Source organism: Pelmatolapia mariae, linkage group LG6 (assembly GCF_036321145.2).
Source record: "Pelmatolapia mariae isolate MD_Pm_ZW linkage group LG6, Pm_UMD_F_2, whole genome shotgun sequence".
Taxonomy (NCBI): Eukaryota; Metazoa; Chordata; class Actinopteri; order Cichliformes; family Cichlidae; genus Pelmatolapia; species Pelmatolapia mariae.
Window position 1 is genome coordinate 23386900 of NC_086232.1, and position 18419 is coordinate 23405318.

General features: G+C 39.9%; 1 protein-coding gene across 3 annotated transcripts in view; it reads right to left on the minus strand.

The window, feature by feature from the left end:
- Positions 1-18419, minus strand: part of ndst3 (N-deacetylase/N-sulfotransferase (heparan glucosaminyl) 3) — a 49428-nt gene that overhangs the window by 1335 nt on the left and 29674 nt on the right. For all 3 annotated transcript variants that reach the window (XM_063476234.1, XM_063476236.1, XM_063476235.1), the window contains 8 exons: positions 13374-13556; positions 12728-12824; positions 11745-11868; positions 10972-11146; positions 10393-10563; positions 9782-9891; positions 5055-5157; positions 3860-3970 (listed from right to left, as the gene is read on the minus strand). In XM_063476234.1, the coding sequence (XP_063332304.1) occupies positions 3860-3970; positions 5055-5157; positions 9782-9891; positions 10393-10563; positions 10972-11146; positions 11745-11868; positions 12728-12824; positions 13374-13556 (1074 nt within the window). The remainder of the gene's footprint in view (positions 1-3859; positions 3971-5054; positions 5158-9781; positions 9892-10392; positions 10564-10971; positions 11147-11744; positions 11869-12727; positions 12825-13373; positions 13557-18419) is intronic.

Sequence of the window (18419 nt, forward strand, 5' to 3'; positions counted from 1 at the left end):
GTGGCTGGCTGCCTTTGACTCATAAACTGTGATAAAATGCAGCACATTCAAGTGTGCCAAAAAAAGAGAACAACAACATTATGAAGCTTCGTGTATCTTCTATGCTTTGAATATCTATTGGGTTTTTCAGCAGGGCAACGTCACAAACCGTGACACACACTCAGCATTTTTATTGCACTTCATTGTTCATTACCAGGGGTGAAAAGTAACAAAATACAAATACTTCGTTACTGCACTTAAGTGCAATTTTTTGGTATCTGTATTTCACTTGAGAAGTTTTTTTTGTCAACTTATTCCTTTTGCTCCCTACATTTTAAACAAATATCTGTACTTTCAACTCATTACTCATTACTTTTGCTTTAACGCTTTTGGGGGGAGTTATTGTTTTATCACTGCGAGTACTCAAATACTTTTTTACTTGAGTAAAGAACTTGAATCAGTACTTCAACTTTTAGTAGAGTATTTTTTAACAGTAGTATTTATACTTCTACATAAGTACAGAATGTCTGTACTTTTTCCAGCCATCCATGAAAACAGAATTTATTAAATTTAACAGCGGTAGAAGTTAGCAGGAAGTTAGCTCGCTAGTTTCCACCTAAACATGATATACAGTCAGGTCCATAAATATTGGGACATCGACACAATTCTAACATTTTTGGCTCTATACACAACCACAATGGATTCCAAATGAAACGAACAAGATGTGCTTTAACTGCAGACTGTCAGCTTTTATTTGAGGGTATTTACATCCAAATCAGGTGAACAGTATAGGAATTATGACAGTTTGTATATGTGCCTCCCACTTCTTAAGGGACCAAAAGTAATGGGACAATTGGCTTCTCAGCTGTTCCATGGCCAGGTGTGTGTTATTCCCTCATTACCCCAATTACAATGAACAAATAAAAGGTCCAGAGTTCATTTCAAGTGTGCTGTTTGCTTTTTGAACCTGTTGCTGTCAACTGCCAGGATGAGATCCAAAGAGCTGTCACTACCAGTGAAGCAAGCCATCATTAGGCTGAAAAAAACAAAACAAACCCATCAGAGAGATTGCAAAAACATCAGGCGTGGCCAAAACAACTGTTTAGAACATTCCCAAAAAGAAGGAACGCACTGGTGAGCTCAGCAACACCAAAAGACTAGGAAGACCACGGGACACAACTGTGGTGGATGACCAAAGAATCCTTTCCCTGGTGAAGAAAACACCCTTCACAACAGTTGGCCAGATCAAGAACACTCTCTAGGAGGTAGGTGTATGTGCGTCAGAGTCAACAATCAAGAGAAGACTCCACCAGTGTGAATACAGAGGGTTCACCACAAGATGTAAACCTTTGGTGAGCCCGAAAAACAGGCAGGCCAGATTAGAGTTTGCCAAACGACATCTGAAAAAGCCGTCGCAGTTCTGGAACAACATCCTATGGACAGATGAGACCAACATCAACTTGTACCAGAGTGATGGGAAGAGAAGAGTATGGAGAAGGAAAGGAACTGCTCATGATCCTAAGCATACCACCTCATCAGTGAAGCATTGTGGTGGAAGTGTCATGGCGTGGGCATGTATGGCTGCCAGTGGAACTGGTTCTCTTGTATTTATTGATGATGTGACTGCTGACAAAAGCAGCACAATGAATTCTGAAGTGTTTCGGGCAATATTATCTGCTCATATTCAGACAAATGCTTCAAAACTCATTGGACGGCGCTTCACAGTGCAGGTGGACAACGACCCAAAGCATACTGCAAAAGCAACCAAAGAGTTTTTGAAGGGAAAGAAGTGGACTGTTTTGCAATGGCCAAGTCAATCACCTGACCTGAATCCGATTGAGCATGTATTTCACTTGCTGAAGACAAAACTGAAGGGAAAATGCCCCAAGAACAAGCAGGAACTGAAGACTGTTGCAGTAGAGGCCTGGCAGAGCATCACCAGGGATGAAACCCGGCGTCTGGTGATGTCTATGTGTTCCAGACTTAAGGCTGTGATTGACTGTAAAGGATTTGCAAACAAGTATTAAAAAATGAATGTTTGATTTATGGTTCTTATTCTGTCCCATTACTTTTGGTCCCTCAAGAAGTGGGAGGCACATTTGCAAACTGTTGTAATTCCTACACCGTTCAACTGATTTGGATGTAAATACCCTCAAATAAAAGCTGACACTCTGCAGTTAAAGCATGTCTTGTTCGTTTCATTTGGAATCCATTGTGGTGGTGTATAGAACCAAAAATGTTAGAATTGTGTCGATGTCCCAATATTTATGGACCTGACTGTATCATGTTCTGACTGAGGGATTTCTGAAAAAATTAAAACGTACAGCTCTGCTATCACAGAGAACATAAATGAAGACTAAACTGCAGTGACGCTTTGTAGGGTTACTGAAGTTGGGCTAGCTGGTATATAATGATGTACTACATGATCGCTAGTGACATAGCTATGTTAGCATAACATAAAAACAGTGAAGCTGGAGGATGAACGCTAACTTTTTTCCACAAGTTAACGTGAGGGTCCCCGATGGTTAAGACTAATGTAATTGCATGGCAGGATGCTGTCAACGGACTAAACTTCTGTCAGCAGAACAACTGAGATAATCAAATCCACAATACGAGGTTAGTCATTAATATACTGCTGCATTGCCTGGGCTGTAGTTACATTATAAGGTTTTAAAAACTGAGCTTTAAAATGAATAGCTGTAATAAAAACCGAGAGAGGCCGACAGTGATCACTGACTGTTTTTAGGGGCTTGTTGAGATTAAATAGAACAAGATGCAAAGCATTAAACCATGTTAAAAACACAACAGCCTTAGTAGTTTAGGCCTGGAAGCAGGTTTCATATGTCATCACTTAGAGACCGGATTATACTGAGCATCTGATAGTTGTTTTAACTACATTCTGCAGGCCATTTTAAATTCTGTTTTGTTTGATCGATATTTAATATTCACAGTTATTCAACTTTATTGTATTTATACTGATTCCAGGTTAATTTCTATCTTGTTATTATTTTGTTTAGTCATGTTGTGTTCCGTTTTATTGATCTTATTTAAGCTCGTTGTCATATTTGTGTATACCTTAAGTATAACTGCTGTACTCAAGGTGTTTCCCACCTTTGAGATGAATAAAGTATGTCTTTTGTTAAACTGGGGTTGTGACAACATTTTCCCCCAAAATATATTACAACTGGTTATATAAGTTTGTGCTGAGTTCTGTCTTGTTGAAATCATTGATGACTGTTGATTACTTTCAGCACTATCACCTCTAAACATACGTGAAAGCCAGGAGGTAAAACTCATTTTACATATTGGGGGTAAATTGAAAGAAATGTGTAAAACTGCTCATTGGCAAGACTGCCCTGCAATTATAAACTCAATTACTTTGGTGTTGTATAAATGGGCACGAGGGAAGTTTTTATCAGAAGAAAAGGGTGTAAAACTTTTGATAATACATCTAAAAACTCTTATTCTGACTCAGGTTTATACTCAAGTTTTCGTATCATCATTAAGTTGTAAATGATGAGCAGAGGACAAACAAAACTGTGACTGGCAGACTAAATGTACAACCATGTTATAACAATTTAGTTTTAGTTTATTTGATTAACCCCAACAGAAACAATTCTGCCAACACAGAGTCCAGTGAACCACTGTCTTGAATAGTTTTCTAAACATGGAAGCTCAATAAAGTTAACCCATTTTAGCCTTGGGCATTTTAAGTGTGCGGTGTTTTCCACTGTAAAATTAAAATTAAATCAATAAAAAAAACTATAAAACTTGAATTACTGCTGTATATTTCACTGCTCAGTTTAATACACTATTAATTCGTTCAGACTCTTTAACTAACATATACTGTGTAGTCTGGTGAGATGAGCAATCTGCTGACCTTCTGCAACTCCTCTCTCAGCCAAGAGGGAAGAGGCTGTCCGAGTCGGTGCAGCAGCTTTGACAGCTCCACGTTGTGTTCTCTGTAGTACCTGGAGAGATATGCACGTGCCTGAAGAGAGTAGCAGAGGAGAGACAATGAAAGAATGAAAATAGAGAAGACCAAGAGATGGGGGAGTAAGGGAGACAAAGAGGCAGCAACACAAATAGGAACGGTTGGTCCATCAGGATTCGATATGTTGTAGATTGGAAAGACAACACAGGAAAATAAAGAAATGGGAAGGAAAGCAGAAAAGATATAGGGTGACAAGGAGAAAAGAAGCACAAGAGGAGGAAAAGGGGTTGAAAAGGAGGGATATGTAGAGGCATTTTGGAAAGAGACAAACAATAAAAGCGAGACAGGGGGAGAGATATATATAGAGAGAGATTAATGATGAGCCACAAACCAAGATCAGTTTATTTCTCCTCTGTAGGACTTTAGGGCCACTAAGTGCCAAGTGGTACCAACAGAGCTAAAAAATGAAGTTATAAAGGGAAGAAAATTACATGAAGGATGCATGAGATCCATTATCTCTCTCGCCCCCCTGTGTGAATTCCTCATCTCTCTACTTCTCTTGTCTCCCCAGTGCTACCTCCACCTCCTCCCTCCCCATCCCTGCTTTGTCCTCTACCTCCGTCCCCCTGGTGGAAACTCAGAAACAGTTTAATTATAGGTGACAGTGAGGCGCAGCCATTAGCCATGTGTGAGTACATGTGGGAAGACAAATTGTATCTATGTGTTTGTCTTCATGTGAGAGCAAATGTGTGATTCATTGTCTGCAGGTCTGGTCTCCTCTGTGGAATCAGTAGCCAGGACAAAGATTTATGGATTGGATTTTCTCCTTCCACCTTACTCTCCTTCATCCCACTCTCTCTCTCTCTCTCTCTCTCTCTCACAGGGGTTGTGTCACTATCGAGTCCTCATGATTAGGTTGTAAGTTTCTGGCTAGATCTGATTGGGTGACAGTTTCCATCCAATGCTGAGTCCTGTGGGAAATTTTGCCACAATGATAGAGGGGATTGTGGGCTGTCACTGTCAATCAGTCTGGCAGCTCTTTTTTTTCTTTTTTGTACATCTTTTTCAAACATTTCATTCAGGGAGTATGTAAGTACTTTCATGAGCATAATATGTTCTAATTAAAGTAAAACCATCTTACCTCTGGCTCCATAGGGGGGTACTTCCTTCCTTTGCTTTTCCCCAAACATTTAGTCTTTCCTCCATCAAGGAGCTGGCACCAAAAGCCCTTCTGAGGGTCAAAGCTGTGACAACAGGAAGAAAAAAATTAAATACTTAAAAAAATAAACCTCAGTGCTGCTGTCAAGGCCATCCTTTTTAGAAGTGCTCCATTTTTTAGCAGCTATAGCTGAAAAAGAGGACACATCTTATTCGCACAAACTAAACAGAAAGGTTGCATTCAGCTCCCATCTTTTCTGTCATCATCATCTATGTTATGCCCACTCTCTCTTCACCTTTCCTGCTCTCTCGTCGTCTTAACGGAGTCACGCAGTAGGAAGAAGTACAGTTTATTGATTGGTTAATAGAGTAATCCTCTTCTGCGGTGGAAAAAGAAATACGGAAATATGCATAGGCTATAGCCTGTTTATTCACTGGAACGGTTTCTGTTTTCTATGTAAAAAAAAGAAAACACCCACGCAAGTTAGAACCATTAAATGGTATGTTTGTTTAATCCACTTTAACCAATCCATATTTATGGCATTGCATTTAAGATGTCATGTGTCTTATATTCAGCAGCAAACAGCTAATATAATACTCGTTCATTGTGACAGAAACAACTGCAAGGACAACTGCAAGACATTCCTGACCGCCATGAATAAGAGGTAAATGATCAGGCACAGAGTGGCTAATTGCAATCTTGCACTTTGAAAGAGCAGCCATCAGGAAACATGGCTGCTGATAGAAGAGGTAGTGTCACAGGTAAATGAATGTGCTGCTTTTGGCCACTTTGTGACTTCAGCATCATTTCTCCACCCTGTGTTACATTTTCCTTGTGAGTTTTGTTGAAATTAGAACACTGGGGAAAAAAAAGCATTGCACCCCCCCTCCCTGTTTTTTAAGACAAGAAGATAGTGGGTGACCTTCACAGCAAAGTGCCTTTGTGAATTACTGTACTCTGCTGGAGGGATTGGACTACTTTTGCAAAACTCATTCCCCAATAGATTTTGATGGTGGTGGTGGAGCGTGCTCTCTGAGGCGTCAGGCCAAGATCTTCAACTGGGTTGACATCATGCCATAACATACGATCCATCAAACCATTCAGGGACCCCTCGTGCCCTGGACAGGGGTATAATCACTATGAAAGAAACCAATTTCCACCAGAATAGGAAAAAAATGACTCATCAAATACACAGAAAAACTTGAATATTGCAGTGACTCTTTCCTGTAAGGGGCATGTAGATACAAATTATGCTGATAATAGCATAACAACGCCATCAGAACCCTTGACTGTATGGCTCAAAGATTCTGATATTTTCCATAGTTTGGCACGTGTCAATACCTGGGCATGTACACCACTGATGGAAACCTATCTCAAAAGTACAGCTATTTCATATCAATCTACCTTATGTCTAATCTTATAGCTCTTTAAATAATAATAAAAACATTAGCAAAACATCCAATTTTGCGAATGTGGCCATTTACTGATAAGGAACTTGTATCTTGAGATTCAAATAACATTAAAACCAGCCAATCTAACATGATAACCCCCGCAAAACTGTCCAGCAGAAGATCATGTAACACAATAAAACGTCCCAATGTGTTGTCCTAGCCTCCAAACTTCATACAGATCTGCCCCACAATGCACAGGACACATGGGATCAGCTGCCAAAGGATTCCTGTGTCCATAACCTGACCAGTCAGAACTATTTTTTTAAAACAATACTAGATCGTTTCGTAGAAGATTTTTGTGCATTACAGTAGCACAAATAAAGAGATAAAAGAGATGAAAAGGAGATAAATTTAAAAAAAAAGATGCATATTATTGTTATCTGCTTTTGACAGACGGAGGATCAGGGCTAATGTGGATATGATTGAAAGATGCAAATATTTTCTTTATTTGCATGCATCAGCGGGTATAGAAGTATAAAAAAAGAGTTAAGTGGTTCTTCTTCAGTTTTCCTCTGACAGGACAGGAGGAAGAAATGAAAGGGGGATTAAATAAATAGGCTCCAGCGTTGAGGATCTGTCAGACTGCTGCCATGTCAAAAGAATGAGAAGGAGAAAAGAAAGATTAGGCTTTTGTGTAAGTCGGTCTTCAGCCAAAACACAACCTCGCAAGCGCACACACCTCCTTATTATTCTGTCAAAATGCATCTCTTTACAAATTATTTGTATGCATGTGGGTGTGTGATCCAAGACAGAGGCACTCTGTCCCAATCTGAGCTACAAATTCTAGATGTCCCTGTCTGTAGACTCGAGGGCTTGCAAGCAGATTGCATTCTGATGAGTGGTGCTTGAGAAATAAACAGTTTAGCGCTCCTCCAAAACGTAAAGGTCAAATGCAACATCTCTAATGGAGAATGAGTTGAAACAGAGCATCCACAAGCGGAAGCTAATTCTCTTGAGTTATGTATATTAAAACTCATTTTTGTTCATGCGCCACATACAGCTAAATTTGAGCTCAAGTGGGCTGGACCAGTTGTACTACTATATAATAATTAAACAAAAATCAATTATATAATGAATAATCTGTTTTGAAAAACAGGCACTATATGATAGACCGGTGGACTGTCCAGGGTGCACCCTGCCTCTAGCCATGTGAGAGCTGGGATAGGCCCCAGCCCCTCTGTAATCCTCAACTGGTTAAGTGGAAAAAGCTGTATGGAAGTGTGGATGGATGGATGTTACTGAACAGCCAACATGTCTTGAAAAGTGCCACTCTATTATCATTACAAAGCAACACAAAAAGGATCCTCTTTGGCTATGGCAAACCATCTGTAACATCTTTGCCACAATAATAAGTCAGCTCTCAAAACCGCTCTGTTGATCAATTCTTAATGTTTTTCTGCACAATCATTCCAGCTGCACCCCCCCCCCCCCACCCACCCACCCAAAAAAAACCCAGTAAGAAGTCCAAAAAAATTATGCTTTTCTTCTCTGCGATTTTTACACTTTCAAACACCATCTAGTGGGCCAGATTGCATCCAGGAGCCGGCCTGTGTTGTTATCCCAGCTCGACAGAGTTCGATTGACATATTTTAGGCAGCTCAACCAACATATTAGATGTACTCGTCTCTGAAAACATTTGATATGCAGTGTATTATATCAATCTACGTGATTAAAAATGAACCTGGGGTCATTTTAGTGACTACACGTGAAAAGAAATTTGAGCACATATGTGGAACATGCTGTCTTTGAGGTTGCAAACAGCATGTATTGGCTACACAATTGAAGCCATCTTTCTGACTTGCTTGGTGCACATGCCTTTTTTATCTGCTGTGAAAGACTGCAATGGATGTGTTCATTATTTATCTTGGTAACTGGCACTGTTGTCGTTGCTATTTTAGTTCTTTTGGATTGACACCGTGCAGCAGACTTACCCTTTTTTTATTCAGGCAGCTGAAACACAAAATACTCAAGCAGCAGATACAGTATGTGAGGACAGCTACTGTCCTGTGTTTAAAGAAGGTGGAAGCTTCACCAGCTGAATAACCAAAAATATGCATTAATTATTCCCTTCTTTCTTGCACAAATACATCTAGAAATGTGGTACACAGTGATTATGTAATTCTTACACACTTGTCCAGAAATATACATACACAATACTTTCATGTCTAAAGTCTAATTGCATTACTTCCAAAATGCAAGTAATGCAATTAGACATTAATATACCCAATGATGGGGTGTGATATCACTAAGTGTGGGCCAAAGGTAAACATCTAATAGTATTTGCAAATCAGAATATTTCAGACTTCCTCAACAAATTTAAAGCATTAAAAATATTTGTTATTTGTTAATTTGCCATTGCACTAAAAAAGTATTCACCTCTCTCTTATGAACATAAACTTCTTCTATCATTCTACTGCCACTTTACTCTTTAAGGTTTACATTCTCATCTCCCACTTTGATCTTAAGAGGGCCGAACCAAAGTCCCCTTTCTGTCCATGTAAAGAAATTTAAATATAAAAATATCTCAGTGTAAAAAACCCCCACCTCTATTTCTTTTCTACACCATAAAGAAATGCTGATGTAGCAAACCAAATACATTTATCAGTTTATCAGCTTGGGGCTAAATTGTATGAACTGTGTTAAAATTACAGAAATGGATTCTTGTAGCTCACTGACTTGATTGTCCTGTAATTATAAAACGGAAAGTTTTTGTTAATTCAGCGAAAATTCAGTTTTTTTTTTCCTGTGGGTACATTATAAAAAACTGAAATTTCTATACTAGATAGTGAAAAACATTCATGTTAAGTATCATTTAATTGTTTATCTGTTATTTAATTCTGTTGATATATATGAATAGCCATGGTGGAGGTCTTTATCAACAGGAAAACTCGTGAAAATAGTCCAAAATCGATTCCCTGCTTCACATTTTCCAAAACTGTCCAGTGGTCTGGATTGGAGTCTCTCTAATAAGCACACAAACTCCAAGGTTGACCTTTAATAACTCTTAAGCAACAGGCATGTGATGTCACTGTTGTGTTTTTTTCAGAGAATGACACCACTTGGCAAGCTGTCCCCACCGTTCACCAGTAGATGTCAGGCTTCACACAAATTTAGAGTAGGGTCTTGTTATGGGTTTAATTTGTTTAATTATTTCCACCTCAGTGCACACTCGGTTACTCCAGCATGCCAGAGATGGAAGACAGTCATGACTGACACTAAGAAAAAAAGAGTCAGCGAGATACTGTGGGTGAGACTTACGTAAGGGCCTGGGAGTAGTTGAAATGGGGAGTGACACCAAGGAACTTCTGAACTTCATCCATCACTGCTGCAGGGTCAGTTCTCAGCTGATGGCCATCTATGATCATCAACTACACACAGATGCAATCATGTGCTCAGATCTGAACTCAGACTTTTAACACTTTAAAGCTTGAACCATAAAATAGTTGCCACAAAATTCAATTTTTATTTTTTTAATGTTTATTTATTATTATTTAATTCTGACAAATAAAAAATAATCATATGTTAATTAGCATATATGAATTTTGATTTGCATCATATTCGCTACATCCAGCAGTTATGCAATTTATTTCGTTTTTAACTTTTATTTTTTTACTATTCATGCATCAAATATGACACACTAGGTATTTAGGGGTTAAGACCAATTTACTTTAATTTTTTTCATAATCTGAATCAATAATTTCTCATTTTGTCAAGGCAAAATCTAATCACTAAAATGAGGACACGATTACCATTGTTTCAGCCATGTCTTTTTACGGCAATCACAAATCACAAAGAGCTGTTAAGAAGCTAATCTCACTTCTTATTTACTTTTTTCACGTGCATAGCCCTGTGTCTGTGTCTGTGCATACCTGGTTAGCAGGGTAGTACGTGAGCCACCTCTCTAGGTGTGTAGAGTACAGACCAGGGATGAGACAGCGGTTCTGCAGGGAGCGCAGCTCGGCCGGCGCACCCTTTTTCGCACTGATGACATCATAGAAGGTGAAGCGTAGGGCTGTATGGTCCTCGTGAGCCCTCTGATGCTGGAGAAGGATCACAACTACCAAATGAGCTTCACAGAATACTCTGGACGATTAATACGTTCACACCTTTTGCGTGAGAGCGTGTTTTCATTGTGGTCAGTGATATAACATTTACGCTGGCACATAGTTGACATTCATATCTCATTAATTAAGCAGGCTTAAGGAAAAGATATCGGGATCTTGTGACATTTCCTGTAATGATATTCATAGATAAATATATAGATAATTAGGCTCATTAACTCTGTGCATGCAAGCGACTCCAAGCACAGTCTTGGATAAAGAACTCAATTTTAAATCAATACAGAGATGCAGCAGATGAAGCAGGCAACTGTAGCAAGTTTTAAAAAAAATAAGTGAGCAGGCAAAAGCATCTAATGTATTCTGTGTGTGTTTGTGCACAGTACTTACCTGATACCAGCTGTAGGCCCTGTCAGAAGGGTTGATGAGCAGGGTGATGATCTTGGCCTTGGGTAGCAGGGCAGCAGCTCGCCGTGGGGTCTCCTCTGAGGGGAAATAGTTGGCGCTCTTCTCAAACAGGAAGTCTGTGCTAACATTGGAGGGCACGGGGAAAAACTCCATGTACCTGAGGCAGTAGACACAGGGAAAATTAAGTAGTCATATAAACATATGCACACACTCAAGACATACCCCTCATGCACAAGCATTAATCATCACTGCAAACTCACCCAGCCGCATTTAAGCAGTTTTTTTTCAAAGTCACTTCTAAAGTCACAAAGTTACAGCCTTTACAGCTCAGACAATGATCCTGAAATAAACGTGATATATTTTAAACTGTGTTTAATGAAGAATTTTCACAGTCAGGTCTTTATGGATGACTTTGGAGAATGCACCAGCTGTGTCTCTGTCAGCTAAGTAACCCATTTATGGGTCAATTTAGGCAGCCATATGTCTGTTGGCTTATGTTTGCAGGCTTAAAAAGATCATTTGGAAGACGCTGCTGAACTGTTTTGAACTGCTTAATGGATCACTCGAGTCTGCAAGACATAGGACAATCCATAACAACTTCACAAAAAGGCTTGTAATCTTTCATTTCACCTTAAGCACTGACTAATAAAAGGCAAAGACAACAAACAGTGGTTAGGCTGTGTGTGTGTGTGTGTGTGTGTGTGTGTGTGTGTGTGTGTGTGTGTGTGTGTGGGTGTGTGTGTGCTTGTTCTTACCAGTCAATTCCTTTGTGGTAGTTGTTGGTATTGAAGAACTGGACCTCCTCATAAGTCTTTGGACTTGGGAAATTGCTGGAGATGGAGGGATGCATGAGTAGGAAGAGATAAAGTGCTGTCGTTCCTGGAAGAAAGGGCATAATTCATAACTGGCTTGTTAATTCAGCTCAGGAGAGAGTAGTCAGTGTGTGTGTGAGTGTGTGTGTTCATCAGTGTGTGTGAGAGCTGTCATCCACTGATCCATACTGGATGAGTTTTCCCTCCGCAAGATTTATATCTTGCTGAGAACTGATTATGTGAATATGTGTGTGTGTGTGTGTGTGTGTGTGTGTAGTGATCATAGGCCTTCCCATCAAATGATTTAAAACCATTTGACACCAATCAGCACTGGGGCTCTGGTCGTGCCCTCTGTCTCGCCCTGAGCAGCTCTCTTTTCACCCAGTCCCCATCACACCATCTCATGCACAATCCTGCTACTTTTCCCTCAAGTCTTGTTTCCTGTTTGTTCCAACATCTCTGACTTACCCTCTAACAAAATGAGGATGTAGAGGGCTGTAATTATTGTTGTTTGGTTGCTAATGTTGCTATAATGACCTCCTCCCATTTGGGAGATTATCACCTGGTTAATGAGCGGCTAGAACCTCCTAACCTTTCACACCAAACAGCAGCAATTAGAGGACTTACTCAGAACTTGTGTAATGTATACACACTACCTTGTTTTTAAGTCTTTGAAGGACCCTCAGTGAAAGAAAAAGGAAAAACAGGGAGAGGTTCTCTATCTGTGCATCTAAAGTAGATCACATGTGGGTGGAAGAAAGGTGGTAAGAGCCTCCTCCTTTGTCTGCCTCTGACAGGACCACAAGAGCGAGGGGGGATTAAATGAATAGGCTCTGATGTGGTAGTTCCAGACACCTGGGCACACAGAAGCAGTCTCTTTGTTGCTTGTGCATGTCTGATTGTGGGCTTTTTTTCTGCATCTTTACCTGTTTTCTGTGGTCCTATTACCATGAACTTGGGTAATCTGTCACAGGTTTTTTCTTTAGACCAGATGTCTTTATGTCGCTTGTCATCACACGGGTTCTACATCACAGAAAAAAAGGGATTAGAGGTTAAAGCAATCATGCACATATTATACACAGAAACACAAACATGCCCCTGAAAATCCATACCACAGAGGATTTGCAGCACAAAAAGGAGGAGATAAGCATTTGTTTTTGTTTTATGCATACTGCTCATAAGTCACTACAAATTTGTGTAAGCTTATATACTGTACACTCTCAAACAGTACTATTAAAAGCATCATATTTGAAGAAAAAAAACCCTATTAGGAATAAACCTTGATATTTGTAATATTTAAACAAAAATCATAATCATACCAAGCAAAAACAATTCCAATCAACCAAAGCAAATGCCACCTAAGTAGTGTTTTCTGAACATGACATTACTAATCTAATTTTAGATCATTTGTACATCTGAATATTTCAGGATTTCTTTTTCTTTGTCCTCCAGAATATGTTTTAATCCTAGTAATAAGAACATCTTATTACTCCCAACAGCACCGATAAAACCGTACAAATGCAAGCAGCAATACAAGTCCATACCTGTAGGAAAATACCATAGCAAACACACCTGCCAGAGTGGGTTTCTTTGTTCAGGAAAGAGCTGAAAGTACTTGTGTGCAAGCTGGAGCGGCGGGAGGGTGTGAAGCTTCAGGTTCGTCCATGAGCGAAGGAAGGAGGCCAGGTGGACAAATGTGTAGAGCCCCAGTCGATCATTGCCGTAGTTAGATAGGTGGGTCATGAATATACTTATCTGGAAAGGACACAGGCAGAGAAGGTGGTGGTGGAGAGGGAAAGGGATGTAAATAGAGAGTGGGAAATATGTACTTATTATATTTTGTAAAATTGAGATAAAGTCAAAAACCCATTTCCCAAGTTCCCCATGTTTGTTGATGTTGGTGCAGTGGAAAGCAAACAGATTATTTCTCAGAGTGCGATGGCTTTAAATTCCCTAACAGAGCAGCTGTCCAGTGAGTATAAATATTTGCTATCACTTTGCAAAGTGACACAGTCACTTTTGTTATGTAAGATTGTACATTAACTTTCAGCACAACGCCGCTTTCAAGTACAAAGAGGCAAACAGATAAACTGAAACTGATGTATTCACCACTCCTAGATAAAGCTGAGGAGGCAGCACAATGCTCCTTGTAGCCACCGGGTGATCGGAAAGATGCACCTACACATGGGGGAGTGTTTCAGATTGTGTTCACGACAGTGAATGTCTGTGAGGAAGAAGGTAAGACTCAGAGGGAGCGAAGGAGCGATAGTGTGCCGGTCCGGGCTATCTGTCCACGGCTCAGTGCTTTTATAGGCTGATCAAAGAGACAAGCTAAGATAGCTGCTACAGACAAATGCACGCGAGACAGTGTGCGCACATAAACTCACACACACATGCTTCTTTTGTGATTGCACAAGAGCTTGAGAATGTGTCCGGATGAAACGGTAACATCAGCCATTAAGGTATGAATTATTTGTTGAATGTGAGCTTGTGTGTCAGTATATGCATGAATAAATGTGTCTGTGTAGAAGTACGTGTGTGGATGCATGCGTGCGTGCACACACACACACACACACACACACACACACACACACACACACACACACACACACACACATACAGCCGTGTATCTATGATTTCTTTAGACTACATTCATTTCTTGGAGACTAACAATAACTATGATATAACCATAGCTATAAAGTGTTGCCTTAATCAAAACCTCTCTTTACCCCAACCATAACCCAAACCTTACTACAACCTCAAAACAACCTTGCCTTTAAAATACATCACATTACAGAGTTACATTGCATTATCTACTTTCATTCCCTGGGGAGTTACCCGGACCCTACCAGTACCATTTTCCTTGCCTCCCCTTTATGTTAATATTGACCTTATGGTTTTTTTTGTTCCTAAAATGAAAGTAGTTCGTGCACATGCACAAACATACAACGACTCATTCAAGCACAGACAGTGAATTTCCTGATGACAGAGGACTGTTGTTGCTCGTCTCTAACGGCGAAGGTTGCTGTAGATACAGAGCGACACAGTGTCGGTGGTTTGATGGATCAGCGTCCGGCTGACCTGGAAAGCTGCTCAGAATACTGATCGCCTCCGAACATTGATGTGAGTGTGTTAGCATGAAAGACACAGTGGAAAGGAGACAAGGGGAACAGATGAATTGTGGGATACTTGTGTGTGAGAATGCAATGGTATCCACGTCAGACTAATTTTTCTTTTTCTGCCGGCGCAAATGTTTATGCATTTGTGCATTTGTGTATTCCAACGCAATTGAGTGCATCCGCCGGTGTCTTCTTATCTTGTGCTCACTGTAAGCAGCCAGCAGTGCACCACCCAGGCTTGCCTGCTTCATATCAATCTACTTGATGTTAGAGCAACAATGTGGAACCACTGTCAAGGCATCACCGAGCACTCAGCCAGGAACAACAACAGAAAGGCACGCCACTAAAAACTGTTTGCTAGCTCATCCTCTCCAATGAATTGTAATGTGAAAACCTCAAAACCTTTTTCCTTGGAAGATGAACAAAAAAAAGAAAACATAGCAGGAGCACTGCTCTTAGAATAGTGTAAAATTAAATCCAACCATGTCTCACTGGAAACAGCCCCACTTGGGATTGAGAATGAATATTGTGGCTCAGTAGTTAGGGTGGAGCGTGTGGGTTGCGAATATAAATGAAAAGGATTTGGAGTGGCATAAATTGAGTGCAGGCAAATCTTACCTGTGTAAATAAGAATGATTTCAAAATCTCCTTTTTTGTGTTGTTTTGTGCTTTTTTTGAAAGCAAGGCAAGATGATCAAAAAGTGATTTATGTTCCTTTCAAACCACTCAATAGCCTATGATGTCTGAGCGAGGCTGTAACGGGACAGGCTATGCTGTATGTATTTGTGTGTGTGTGTGTGTGTGTGTGTGTGTGTGTGTGTGTGTGTGTGTGTGTGTGTGTGTGTGTGTGTGTGTGTGCCCGTGTGTGTATGTGGCATATGTGCTGGTGTATATGCATGAAAGACAAAGAGAGCAAGAGAGAGAATCCCAGTGTTACTGAACATGGAAATTATTCATTATGGAGCTTAAGCACTGGCTGCCAAATTAAACAAAGGGGGAAAGGAAAGATGATTTGTGTTTGTAATTGGAGAGCTGCAGAAAAAGAGAAAAAGTACAGAGAGGGCTAACAAAGGAAGGAGACAGCAGGAGTAACCTTGGCAGGTGAGTCTGAATTAAAAAACAACAAAAAAAAGCCACTTGAGAGAATGTTAATCTCCCGACACAGCAAAACCTCCAAACCCTTTCGGTGGAAGGGCTCGCTCTGGCTAAGAATTCAATTACCAGAACCATATAAACCTTTTCTTGTTGAATATTGGATACTTTTCCTGAATACTGGATAGCTTTGAGCCCCATATGTGCGTTTAATAAAGAATACTATCCTAATAATTTAACAGCAGAATTGGGCTCGAATCATACTCGGAGCTAGACTGGAAGAGAAGTATAAAAATGAGGGAAATAAACCCAACTCCTCGGTCTCCCTCTTTTAATCTTTGTCCCCTGTCTTTTTCCACTCATTCTCCCCGCGTACATTCATTTCCTTCCTCTTCTCTCATCCATTTAATGTCTTCCTCTCACTTTCTCATCTGCCTGAAAAAGTCACTTTTTCATCATCTTTTTTTCCCCTCCTCTCTCCAATCTCATGCTGACCTAGATGATCTGATGAGGCATGTCAGTCCAACATGGAGTGATGTTCTTCAAAATCCATGCACACATGAACACGCGGGCACAGAAACACTCACGTACAAACATAAATACCATGTCCTAGAAGATTATGGGTCATGTATTTTAGGTTTGTAACATGCGCCAATCTTCTTGAACATTATTGCATTTTGGAAGAAATTACTTGTTTTACTGATCTATCTATCTTTGTATCTACTTCATATATATATATATATATATATATATATATATATATATATATATATATATACATATATATAGATAGATAGATAGATAGATAGATAGATAGATAGATAGATAGATAGATATACACAAGACAGTACAATACAATATATGTACACTATATGTACGCTGTCATGGATTTTGTAAGTGCAATAAGTGCAGTATTACAACACTGACCATCCTCATTCATGTGCCGGCTGGTGCGACTGTAAAATGCTTACCTGAGGAGGATATGCACATCGATACTCTGTTATACTCAAGGTGTATAGATGTAATTACAACTATACGATACCATAGTTGTGACTGATACTGACTAGAAGTCACATCTCAGCGAAGTTCAAGGGTAAACTGATACCATACATGTAAGTTTAGCAGGTAATACTAAGGCACTGATAGAGGGATCGGAGTCAGCTGATATCCAGAGTTCTGGGTTTGTAAGCGTCACGTACATCCGATTACAAGCTGGTCCATTTCATGCCTATGCTGTAAGTGCACAATGGCCCAGACAGATAGTTGCGTGCATACTCACATAATATGCTAAGCTGTCATTAGAGCAAAAGCTCTGCACTGAGAAAGGAAGACACTAAATTTGCTAAAGTAACTGCGAGGGTACCAACATGAAAACATTTGTAACTACAAACCTAATCAGACATTTAAATCACCCTCACACAGCCGGACATTTAAAAGAAGCTAACGAGAGATAGCTGAAGCTATCCAGAGCTCAGAGCCAGCCACAAGCCAGAAGCCATAGTATGAGCAAAGGATCAAAGCTAAAGGAAATTTATAAGGAGAGAAGAAGAGATTAGGGTTGATGGCCTGCTATCTGGTGAATTCATAAAAAACTGCTGGAAAATGATGTAAGAACCAGTTATCTGTTATGTGATATAAATCTATTGGTTTGGAAGTGTAAAGATGTCGGGTAAAGGTAGGTGTACAGCACCTCTTTTCAGTTATTTCAGTACAAGAAGATTGTATAAGTTATTGCAGTTTGAGGGAAATTGTAAAGTTTAATATTTGATTTTATTATAAAAATAATATTTTGCATTGAATGAAAGTTGTTTTGTTTTGTTAGTTTGTTTATAAATGCTGTCATGTTATAGTTCTTAGAAGAAAATCTGAATTGGCAGGTCACAAAAAACAGAAATCACAATGGCCAGAAAAACTGCAATCGGTGCATCTCGATGACAGAGCTGTGGAAGGATCAGATTTTGATGAGTCACACAATGGAATAATTTAATGTTTTGGGGAGTAAAACTGACACTGGGCTGGCTCAGCCCCATCTTTAAAACCTTTCCCCTTTTGGCTTAATCCCCTCATCAATATGCACACCAGTAAACAAAGTCAGATTTCCAAAACGGATAAGAAAAAACGCAAGGGAGAGACTGTGGGCCCCAAAAGATAGACCCTTCAGGCAAATATGGCTGAAACTGCAGAAAACAGTCATGTGCATGCTACAGGCCCTTTTCAGGATGTCACCACCATCACTGCCGACAATAGTGGTGGCAGGCAGCACAAAGAGCAGGATGAGGAGAAAGAGAGAGATGAAGGTGACAGAGAAGGAATTGTAAAACTTGAAGCAAGCTATAATAATGGCTGGCTGCCTGACTAAACAGTATGTCATTCAAGGCCCCTTGATGAGACTGGTGGTGACCACAGC